Consider the following 12,918-nt stretch of genomic DNA (forward strand, 5'->3'; position numbering starts at 1 on the left):
TTTTGTGGTTCTTGCTATTGATTTTAAAAGTGTAATATCGGTATCTGCTCAAATAATCCATTTTGCACTTTTGGACTTGACTAGAAGACACTGTTTCTGACTATTTGCTGATTGTCCCTCCCCTCTCTCCTCTTCCATTTCACACTCACGTCGGTCCTGTCCAATTCAAGCGTTCCAGGTTGAAAAAAAATTAACGTGGGAATCGGGGATGTGGCGATATCAAATTATTGTGAGAAGAATTAACACGATTTAACAATTATTCACCTTTAATGAGACCAAACAACAGGGAAATCTTTAAACACATGACCAGCTTTACTTTTGAACTTTCTGAATCACCAAATAAAGTTGATGTGACAAAAACAGCCATATTTAAAAAGTACTTTACATATAGTACATCTTCTGGACGATATATTGTAAAAATACATGTATTTTATTGATATTATTGTGACCTGAATCCTCATGCATATTCAAACTTCACCCTAACCTAATAATCTGGACGTCTCAAATGGGAATGGGAGTGATATAAGGTTAAAAAATAAATTGCTCAAACAGTAAATGCTGTGTATTATGAGATTTTGAATGTTAAAAGGAAAGACTAAACTGATAAATGCCCAGTTCGGGTTAAACGACGGGGTGTTCTCATGTTTACCTGTGGTTCTGGTGTTCTCATGTTTACCTGTGGTTCTGGTGTTCTCATGTTGACCTGTGGTTCTGTGTTCTCATGTTGACCTGTGGTTCTGGTGTTCTCATGTTTACCTGTGGTTCTGGTGTTCTCATGTTTACCTGTGGTTTTGTGTTCTCATGTTGACCTGTGGTTCTGGTGTTCTCATGTTTACCTGTGGTTCTGGTGTTCTCATGTTTACCTGTGGTTCTGGTGTTCTCATGTTTACCTGTGGTTCTGGTGTTCTCATGTTAACCTGTGATTCTGGTGTTCTCATTGTGTTCTCTTATTTACCTGTGGTTCTGGTGTTCTCATGTTTACCTGTGGTTCTGGTGTTCTCATGTTTACCTGTGGTTCTGGTGTTCTCATATTTACCTGTGGTTCTGTGTTCTCATGTTTACCTGTGGTTCTGGTGTTCTCATGTTGACCTGTGGTTCTGTGTTCTCATGTTGACCTGTGGTTCTGTGTTCTCATATTTACCTGTGGTTCTGTGTTCTCATGTTTACCTGTGGTTCTGGTGTTCTCATGTTGACCTGTGGTTCTGTGTTCTCATGTTGACCTGTGGTTCTGTGTTCTCATGTTTACCTGTGGTTCTGTGTTCTCATGTTTACCTGTGGTTCTGGTGTTCTCATGTTTACCTGTGGTTCTGGTGTTCTCATGTTTACCTGTGGTTCTGGTGTTCTCATGTTGACCTGTGGTTTTGTGTTCTCATGTTGACCTGTGGTTCTGGTGTTCTCATGTTTACCTGTGGTTCTGGCGTTCTCATGTTAACCTGTGATTCTGGTGTTCTCATTGTGTTCTCTTATTTACCTGTGGTTCTGGTGTTCTCATGTTTACCTGTGGTTCTGGTGTTCTCATGTTGACCTGTGGTTCTGTGTTCTCATGTTGACCTGTGGTTCTGTGTTCTCATGTTTACCTGTGGTTCTGTGTTCTCATGTTTACCTGTGGTTCTGGTGTTCTCATGTTTACCTGTGGTTCTGGTGTTCTCATGTTTACCTGTGGTTCTGGTGTTCTTATGTTTATCTGTGGTTCTGGTGTTCTCATATTTACCTGTGGTTCTGGTGTTCTCATGTTTACCTGTGGTTCTGGTGTTCTCATATTTACCTGTGGTTCTGGTGTTCTCATGTTTACCTGTGGTTCTGGTGTTCTCATATTTACCTGTGGTTCTGGTGTTCTCATATTTACCTGTGGTTCTGGTGTTCTCATATTTACCTGTGGTTCTGGTGTTCTCATATTTACCTGTGGTTCTGGTGTTCTCATATTTACCTGTGGTTCTGGTGTTCTCATGTTTACCTGTGGTTCTGGTGTTCTCATGTTGACCTGTGGTTCTGGTGTTCTCATGTTGACCTGTGGTTCTGGTGTTCTCATGTTTACCTGTGGTTCTGTGTTCTCATGTTTACTTGTGGTTCTGGTGTTCTCATGTTTACCTGTGGTTCTGTGTTCTCATGTTGACCTGTGGTTCTGGTGTTCTCATGTTTACTTGTGGTTCTGGTGTTCTCATGTTTCTGTGTTCTCATGTTTACCTGTGGTTCTGGTGTTCTCATATTTACCTGTGGTTCTGTGTTCTCATATTTACCTGTGGTTCTGTGTTCTCATGTTTACCTGTGGTTCTGTGTTCTCATGTTTACCTGTGGTTCTGTGTTCTCATGTTTACCTGTGGTTCTGTGTTCTCATGTTTACCTGTGGTTCTGTGTTCTCATGTTTACCTGTGGTTCTGTGTTCTCATGTTTACCTGTGGTTCTGTGTTCTCATGTTTACCTGTGGTTCTGTGTTCTCAGCCGTCAGAGATGGAGGTGGAGGCGCAGGTCCATCTGTACGGACACACAGCCGAGGTCACCAGTCTGTTTGTGTGTAAACCCTACAGCGTCCTCATCAGCGTCAGCAGAGACGGCACCTGCATCCTCTGGGACCTCAACAGGTCAGACACGGGCACACGGCTACGCTTCGGACTCTCTTTGTCATATCTTTACTTTGTATGAGGATATTTAGCGTTTTGTTTGTAACAAGTCTAAGAACGTACTGTTGTGTCGTGAAAATAGACACTATTCTGACGATTAAATGGGCCAATTTATGGTTAAATCTTTGGTAAACTGTTCTGTGATTGTGTTTTTCGCTTTTTCTTAATAGTTTTAGATGATCTTAAGCTACTATTTAACTATGAAACCCAGAATATATTCATCAAATTGGCCAAAATTGTCATAATCCCAAAACAAAAGCAGAGAAACGATCATCGCTGGTAAAACAGCTTTGCGACACCAATATTAATGTACATTTCGTCTTGCCCTTTATATAAGTTTGGAGAGGAGTTAAAGATTAACAACTGCAAAACACTTTCAAGACTTGTATTTCGTTTGTAACCGCTCTGTTCCTTCAGGCTGTGTTACGTCCAAAGCCTGACGGGCCACAAAAGCCCCGTGACGGCTGTGTGTGCGAGCGAGACGACCGGAGACATCGCCACGGTCTGTGACTCAGGTACTGTCCCCGTGCCAGGACTCCATTACATTACACAACATTTATCAGGCTCACAGCGCTTCAGAGGAGACGGTCATGGTCCAAAAATAGGATGAAATATTGGCCCTGGACTGTTAGAAAACGGGCTGAACAGTGTATTGGCCTTAACAAACCGAAGGCGAGACAAGTTTAGAGCCACAATTTGCCCACAAAGTCATTCAAAGTGCGCTGCAGAAGAAGAAAAGATCCAGAAAATCACACTACAAACAAATGAAAACATAATGAATTATTATAAAATGTACTTTAACAGTGAAGCTTGCAGATAAAAAATAATTTCAATCATGTTCAGATTTAGTTTGGTGTTCATATCCATCGCATAAATGTATAAAAGTGTAATTGAGTTTAAATCAGTTCTAATAGTCAATGATGTGCTTGGGACTTTATTAATGGAGAAGTCAAGAGCCTGTACAATCCTATCTTTGTTTGCGTTAAAATAGAAAGTAATTTGTATTTCTAAGATTTGTTTAATTTTACAAGACAAAATGGTGTGAACGAACAATGAGAGTAAAGAAATATCAGAGCAAATATTCATCTAAACCATTCAAAACTACTCGATTCAAGCTTAATAAACTTAACTTGGGTTACTGTACCGCCGCCTCACATGACCGTCTGTACCGCCGCGTCACATGACCGTCTGTACCGCCGCGTCACATGACCGTCTGTACCGCCGCGTCACATGACCGTCTGTACCGCCGCGTCACATGACCGTCTGTACCGCCGCGTCACATGACCGGCTGTACCGCCGCGTGCCGCGTCTACCACCCCGTCACATCACCGGCTGTACCACCCCGTCACATGACCAACTGTACCACCCCGTCACATGACCTACTGTACCGCCGCGTCACATGACCTACTGTACCGCCGCGTCACATGACAATTGCGTCACATGACCAGCTGTACCGCCGCGTCACATGACCAGCTGTACCGCCGCGTCACATGACCAGCTGTACCGCCGCGTCACATGACCAGCTGTACCGCCGCGTCACATGACCAGCTGTACCGCCGCGTCACATGACCTGGTGTACCGCCGCGTCACATGACCTGGTGTACCGCCGCGTCACATGACCTGGTGTACCGCCGCGTCACATGACCTGGTGTACCGCCGCGTCACATGACCTGGTGTACCGCCGCGTCACATGACCTGGTGTACCGCCACGTCACATGACCAGCTGTACCACCACGTCACATGACCTGGTGTACCGCCGCGTCACATGACCTGGTGTACCGCCGCGTCACATGACCTGGTGTACCGCCACGTCACATGACCAGCTGTACCGCCGCGTCACATGACCTACTGTACCACCCCGTCACATGACCTACTGTACCGCCGCGTCACATGACCTACTGTACCGCCGCGTCACATGACCTACTGTACCGCCGCGTCACATGACAATTGCGTCACATGACCAGCTGTACCGCCGCGTCACATGACCAGCTGTACCGCCGCGTCACATGACCAGCTGTACCACCACGTCACATGACCAGCTGTACCGCCGCGTCACATGACCTGGTGTACCGCCGCGTCACATGACCTGGTGTACCGCCGCGTCACATGACCTGGTGTACCGCCGCGTCACATGACCTGGTGTACCGCCGCGTCACATGACCTGGTGTACCGCCCCGTCACATGACCTGGTGTACCGCCGCGTCACATGACCTGGTGTACCGCCGCGTCACATGACCAGCTGTACCACCACGTCACATGACCTGGTGTACCGCCGCGTCACATGACCTGGTGTACCGCCGCGTCACATGACCTGGTGTACCGCCGCGTCACATGACCTGGTGTACCGCCGCGTCACATGACCTGGTGTACCGCCGCGTCACATGACCTGGTGTACCGCCCCGTCACATGACCTGGTGTACCGCCCCGTCACATGACCTGGTGTACCGCCGCGTCACATGACCTGGTGTACCGCCGCGTCACATGACCAGCTGTACCGCCACGTCACATGACCTGGTGTACCGCCGCGTCACATGACCTGGTGTACCGCCGCGTCACATGACCAGCTGTACCACCACGTCACATGACCTGGTGTACCGCCGCGTCACATGACCAGCTGTACCACCACGTCACATGACCTGGTGTACCGCCGCGTCACATGACCAGCTGTACCACCACGTCACATGACCTGGTGTACCGCCGCGTCACATGACCAGCTGTACCACCACGTCACATGACCTGCTTTTCACTCTGGCGTCTGCAGTTGGCGGCGGCAGCGACCTGCGTCTGTGGACGGTGAACGGAGACCTGATTGGACACGTTCACTGCAGAGAGATCATCTGCTCCGTGGCCTTTTCCAACCAGACCGAGGGCGTGTCTGTCAACGTGATCGCCGGGGGTCTGGAGAACGGAGTGGTCAGGTACAGTGCGTCCATGACAGATGTATTACTGGTAATGTGTGTGGAGAGGTGTCCACTTTAACGTTTGCGCTTCAAAATGTCCTCAGGTTGTGGAGCACGTGGGATCTGAAGCCTGTGCGAGAGATCACCTTCCCAAAGTCCAGCAAACCTATTATCAGGTGTGTGTTTGTGTGCTTAGTTTAGTTTTACTTTGGTCTTTTTGTTGTTTCTTTATTCTTTTAGTAAAAATCTAATCGAATAACACAATGATTAGATCAGATTTTTGATGGGATTTTACCTGCACAAAGAAATCCGATAATCAGCCACGCTTGTGTCGGTTAATCAATGGATTTTTAGAGTAGCTGTTGTATTTGGAAGACGACGTACAATGAATTTTTTAAAATTACTCCACATTAATTTGCTGTATTTTTGGCAACATTCTCTTTGCCAAAGCCTGCACGAGTGTGAACAATTGTGTTTATCGTCAATGATCAGCTCGGATCTTTTGAATCCAGAGGTCTACGGCTAATCGTTTGTCAGTAAAAACAGGTTTGTAGCTGTGTTTTGAGGAAGAGATTGGACTATATTGTGTTTAATGGCAATAATTACACGTCTGTCTTGTCGATATCTTTACTGAAAGTCATTTTTATTCAGTCAAATCTAATAAAAATCTGTCCCCGTCTCATTCCCCCTCCAGCTTGACCTACTCCTGCGACGGGCACCACTTGTACACGGCGAACAGCGAGGGCACGGTGATGGCCTGGTGCCGCCGCGACCAGCAGAGGATGAAGCTGCCCATGTTTTACTCCTTCCTGAGCAGTTACGCGGCCGGCTGAACCTCCCTCCTCCGCCTTTGACTTCTTCTGGCCTTGATGAGCACCAGCCCCTCCCCCGCCGCTTCCTCCTCCCTCTCTTTCTCCACATCAGCACTCGAGAGGAAGAGTCAGCACGGCCCCGACTCCCCGGACCCTCCCCGAGTCTTAATTAAAACTGTCCAAAGCCGAGCGGGCTGTATCCCCCAGTCGCTGCCGCCGCAAATGGAAATTCAGTGTTGGTGCGGAGACGTTTTTATAGATGGAGTTTGCGGGTGGAGATTTGTCTGGGAGACAAAACGTGCACACACTTTATATATATATATACATTTTAAACACGCATATCGCTTTGCCTTCAGTTGAAAGGACGACGCTAGAATGATGGTGGCAAAAATCACCAGAGTGCGCAGCAGTTTCAGTGTCTTTGCGTTTCATGCGCTACGAAACGAGCGACTCCTTTATACGTTCCGTTAAGTTTGCGTCGCCGTTTTGACGTTCGGTTTCCCCCGATGAGCCGCTGTCGTGAAGCTCGAAATGACACGTCGGCGACAAGAGATCGACGACCGGATCCCGCCGACGCCGCAGAAAAGGCTCCTCGCTCCGTTTATCCGACGGCGCGAGAGGACGAGGGGTCCGGAGGGCGTGGTCCCAGGGCGCGGAGTCGTCGTTCAGCTATACCTCCGCACGCTCCAGAGAACGAGAGATTTCCCAAACCACGTCCAACTCCTTCACAAAGAGTCGCCTTTGAGCTTTTTTTGTCTGTTCCAAGTCTTTACACGATGAAAGCTGTTATTTATTTGATCGCTAGCCTGGTCAGGACAAGCCATTTATTTATTTATTTAAATGGGTCTGAAACCTCATTCCTTTATATTTGTTTGTCATGATTTATCGCACAATGTTATCTACGACTGCTGCTACGTGTGCACTGGAAATCTGCGTATTATCAGGTTTCTTTTGAGCTAGAGGATTATCAAAATGACACGTGAACGGCAAAGTCTGATTGCGAGTAGTCCGATTTCTCTCCGATCACGGCCCCGTCAGATTTTGCAGTTCGTCTGTCGTTTAGAATTATATCATCTCAACAGCCAGATTTTGTTGTCCGTCCAACCTCGTTCAGCTGAGGCAGTTAATTCATTCTTTCCCTTTAAATCCGACTCAAATGAAGCGAGAGCCAACGAGATCTTAAATATTATGGTTTAAACGTAGAGGACTGGCCAGGCTTCATCTTTACGGGAGAGCATTAGTTATTTACTACATTTTGCTGAGAGAAATTGCGAAGCTTGAAACACTGATGCAAGAAACACGTACAAGTTCTACCTTCACTTTTATTGAGTAACAGGTGTGAAACGGGGTCCAAGACAACAGCATTATACAGTTCATTCCAAAGTTATTCATTCCCAAACTGGTCGTTCTACTTTGTTTTGCAGTGACAAAAGACAATATAACAACAGACATGAACTCATATATTCTCCTGATATTGCATTTTTCCATTACGTTTTGATGAGTTTTCGCCTTTTTCTCACATTTCATTCACATTTCGGGGCACATATTTCTGTATATACGTCATGTTTAACTATTCCTCGTCGTTACTATAGTCTGGGCTCGTCAATATTTTGAGTTAATCACACACTACACGCACCGATCTGCAAATAACTGAAGGATGCAGTTTTTTCACTTACATTCCCAGCTTCTCGACGTCCCGCACTTTTGAGTTTGTTTCTGAAATGTAAAACGCTCTGAGCACTTTTTTTTCCTCGTCGCTGAATCACACAATCGGACAATGTTTTGCCGTCTAAACAGGATCGGGTTTCAACGTCGTGACAAAATACACACAAAAAGCAATATCGGGCATACAATGGTTAAATATAGTTGGAGCAAAGGAAGCTGTGAAACCGATGGTGGGATATTTCAAAAGAATATGTTTACAAGAAAGGGAATCGTATTGAAAATGATGTCCAATATTCATTCCTTATTTGTATTTGTCTTAAATCCTTCATATTTGCGGGCGAGATGGGCGTGGCTGTGTCCGCCGCTGCATGTACCATAGTTGTGCTTGCGAGATCCTCTTGTAGCATCCACTTTGTATGAAATTGTTTGAGATTTTTTTTTTTTTGGAAGAAATTGCTAATATATTATGCCCTCTCTCTGAAGGAAATATTTTTCTGTTCATAACTATGCATAATTTATCCTCTATTGCCTCCGTTGTGTTTGTTGCATTTACTGACTTCCTGAATGAGCTCTGAAAGTATGTATTTTGTTACTGTAAATACATGTATGTGCGACTGTATGTATGGACAGAGATGTATAAATATCTATAAATATTTGAAGTTACTAAAATGCGGTTGTGCTTTTTTTTATTGTATCGTCTGATAAACGGATTTAAAGGAAGTAGATGTCAAAAAACAATGAGGAAAGCATTTTTCATTTTTTTATGTTATAAGATGATTAAAATGGCAACATCATCATCAGATTCTGGTGTGTGTAAACATAGCCATAATAATAATAATCAAAGTATATGGGCTATAATATGACTTGGGTGTGTTTATGTGCACAAATCGTTCTAACACTGGTGACGGTGGCAGAGTTAATAGCATTTCTGAGTGAAGTTTGCATGTTTTCCCTAGTTTCAGCCCAAAACATGCACAAAAGGTCAAATCCTCCAGCTTCAGAAGTCCTGACCAAACCAAGTGCAAGATCTGGAGATGGAGACGCCCCAGCGGCACTGACGGGTCAAATGTCCCACAGGGATAATAAAGTGCATCTTAACTTTACACTTATTCCTGCCTTAGTAAAGCATGAACAAAGACTTCATTCACACTGAACAAATAGTTTACTAAGAATGATTTCATGTTAGTGACTTAGTAGAAAAAGCTTCAGTTGTAGTCATCTGGACTCAGTTTGAAAAAATAGACGTTTCGACTCTCATCCAAGAGTCATTGTCAATAAAAGAATTTAGAATTAAATTAGAATTTAGAACTAAATTCTTTTATTGACAATGACTCTTGGATGAGAGTCGAAACGTCTATTTTTTCTAACTGAGTCCAGATGACTACAACTGAAGCTTTTTCTACTATGGAACACGCCTGGACGAATGAGGGATTACACCAACATGTTAGTGACTATTTAACTAATGCTCTAATAACCCTAACCTTAAATAAGTATAATTTCAATCTAAATTAAGTCTTTGTTACGGTAAATTAAGGTGTAGTCTCGTTTTAGAGGAACGTTTATCATTGGAAGACGGTACAATTCATTTTAAACTTCCAATCATTTTCTTGTTCATGTTTGTCTTTTCCACTTTAATTTCCCCTCGTTTGCATCATTCCCCTGTCAAAAGGTGTGAACACATGGGAAAGAATCAGTGTTAATGACAATGAATTATGAATGAATTATACTAATACTAATATATATTAATATAATACTAATACTAACTAATACTATTAATAACAGGATCACTTCAATGTCAGAACGGAAACATCACTGGAATGTGCTTTGGCTTTGAGGGGCAAACACAGCAACAAAGAGTAAAGATGATCAACTGTAACAAAACCACACGCCTATGTACACATGAGTATTCAAATACATATGTACACATGAGTATTCAAATACATATGTACACATGAGTATTCAAATACATATGTACACATGAGTATTCAAATACATATGTACACATGAGTATTCAAATACACAAGTACACATGAGTATTCAAATACATATGTACACATGAGTATTCAAATACATATGTACACATGAGTATTCAAATACACAAGTACACATGAGTATTCAAATACATATGTACACATGAGTATTCAAATACATATGTACACATGAGTATTCAAATACATATGTACACATGAGTATTCAAATACATATGTACACATGAGTATTCAAATACATATGTACACATGAGTATTCAAATACACAAGTACACATGAGTATTCAAATACATATGTACACATGAGTATTCAAATACATATGTACACATGAGTATTCAAATACATATGTACACATGAGTATTCAAATACATATGTACACATGAGTATTCAAATACACATGTACACATGAGTATTCAAATACATATGTACACATGAGTATTCAAATACATATGTACACATGAGTATTCAAATACATATGTACACATGAGTATTCAAATACATATGTACACATGAGTATTCAAATACATATGTACACATGAGTATTCAAATACACAAGTACACATGAGTATTCAAATACATATGTACACATGAGTATTCAAATACATATGTACACATGAGTATTCAAATACACAAGTACACATGAGTATTCAAATACATATGTACACATGAGTATTCAAATACATATGTACACATGAGTATTCAAATACACAAGTACACATGAGTATTCAAATACATATGTACACATGAGTATTCAAATACATATGTACACATGAGTATTCAAATACATATGTACACATGAGTATTCAAATACACAAGTACACATGAGTATTCAAATACATATGTACACATGAGTATTCAAATACATATGTACACATGAGTATTCAAATACATATGTACACATGAGTATTCAAATACATATGTACACATGAGTATTCAAATACACAAGTACACATGAGTATTCAAATACACAAGTACACATGAGTATTCAAATACACAAGTACACATGAGTATTCAAATACATATGTACACATGAGTATTCAAATACATATGTACACATGAGTATTCAAATACATATGTACACATGAGTATTCAAATACACAAGTACACATGAGTATTCAAATACATATGTACACATGAGTATTCAAATACATATGTACACATGAGTATTCAAATACACAAGTACACATGAGTATTCAAATACATATGTACACATGAGTATTCAAATACATAAGTACACATGAGTATTCAAATACATATGTACACATGAGTATTCAAATACATATGTACACATGAGTATTCAAATACATATGTACACATGAGTATTCAAATACACAAGTACACATGAGTATTCAAATACATATGTACACATGAGTATTCAAATACATATGTACACATGAGTATTCAAATACACAAGTACACATGAGTATTCAAATACATATGTACACATGAGTATTCAAATACATATGTACACATGAGTATTCAAATACACAAGTACACATGAGTATTCAAATACATATGTACACATGAGTATTCAAATACATATGTACACATGAGTATTCAAATACACAAGTACACATGAGTATTCAAATACATATGTACACATGAGTATTCAAATACATATGTACACATGAGTATTCAAATACACAAGTACACATGAGTATTCAAATACATATGTACACATGAGTATTCAAATACATATGTACACATGAGTATTCAAATACATATGTACACATGAGTATTCAAATACATATGTACACATGAGTATTCAAATACACAAGTACACATGAGTATTCAAATACATATGTACACATGAGTATTCAAATACATATGTACACATGAGTATTCAAATACATATGTACACATGAGTATTCAAATACATATGTACACATGAGTATTCAAATACATATGTACACATGAGTATTCAAATACATATGTACACATGAGTATTCAAATACACAAGTACACATGAGTATTCAAATACATATGTACACATGAGTATTCAAATACACATATACACATGAGTATTCAAATACACAAGTACACATGAGTATTCAAATACATATGTACACATGAGTATTCAAATACATAAGTACACATGAGTATTCAAATACATATGTACACATGAGTATTCAAATACATATGTACACATGAGTATTCAAATACATATGTACACATGAGTATTCAAATACACAAGTACACATGAGTATTCAAATACATATGTACACATGAGTATTCAAATACATATGTACACATGAGTATTCAAATACATATGTACACATGAGTATTCAAATACATATGTACACATGAGTATTCAAATACACAAGTACACATGAGTATTCAAATACACAAGTACACATGAGTATTCAAATACATATGTACACATGAGTATTCAAATACATATGTACACATGAGTATTCAAATACATATGTACACATGAGTATTCAAATACATATGTACACATGAGTATTCAAATACATATGTACACATGAGTATTCAAATACATAAGTACACATGAGTATTCAAATACATATGTACACATGAGTATTCAAATACATATGTACACATGAGTATTCAAATACATATGTACACATGAGTATTCAAATACACAAGTACACATGAGTATTCAAATACATATGTACACATGAGTATTCAAATACATATGTACACATGAGTATTCAAATACATATGTACACATGAGTATTCAAATACATATGTACACATGAGTATTCAAATACACAAGTACACATAAGTATTCAAATACATATGTACACATGAGTATTCAAATACATATGTACACATGAGTATTCAAATACACAAGTACACATGAGTACTCAAATACACAAGTACACATGAGTATTCAAATACATATGTACACATGAGTATTCAAATACATATGTACACATGAGTATTCAAATACACAAGTACACATGAGTAT

At 40.6% G+C, this 12,918-nt stretch overlaps 1 protein-coding gene across 2 annotated transcripts in view; it reads left to right on the forward strand.

The window, feature by feature from the left end:
- The window catches only part of lyst (lysosomal trafficking regulator), a 98,306-nt gene extending 89,642 nt beyond the window's left edge, over positions 1–8,664 (forward strand). For both annotated transcript variants that reach the window (XM_072436987.1, XM_072436988.1), the window contains 5 exons: positions 2,440–2,579; positions 3,036–3,133; positions 5,380–5,536; positions 5,623–5,694; positions 6,213–8,664. In XM_072436987.1, the coding sequence (XP_072293088.1) occupies positions 2,440–2,579; positions 3,036–3,133; positions 5,380–5,536; positions 5,623–5,694; positions 6,213–6,351 (606 nt within the window). In that variant the 3' untranslated portion in view covers positions 6,352–8,664. The remainder of the gene's footprint in view (positions 1–2,439; positions 2,580–3,035; positions 3,134–5,379; positions 5,537–5,622; positions 5,695–6,212) is intronic.
- The last annotated feature ends 4,254 nt before the right edge of the window (positions 8,665–12,918 follow it).

This window comes from Eucyclogobius newberryi, unplaced genomic scaffold, assembly GCF_026437365.1.
Source record: "Eucyclogobius newberryi isolate DKJ021-1_F unplaced genomic scaffold, fEucNew1.0.hap1 SCAF_8, whole genome shotgun sequence".
NCBI classification, from domain to species: domain Eukaryota; kingdom Metazoa; phylum Chordata; class Actinopteri; order Gobiiformes; family Gobiidae; genus Eucyclogobius; species Eucyclogobius newberryi.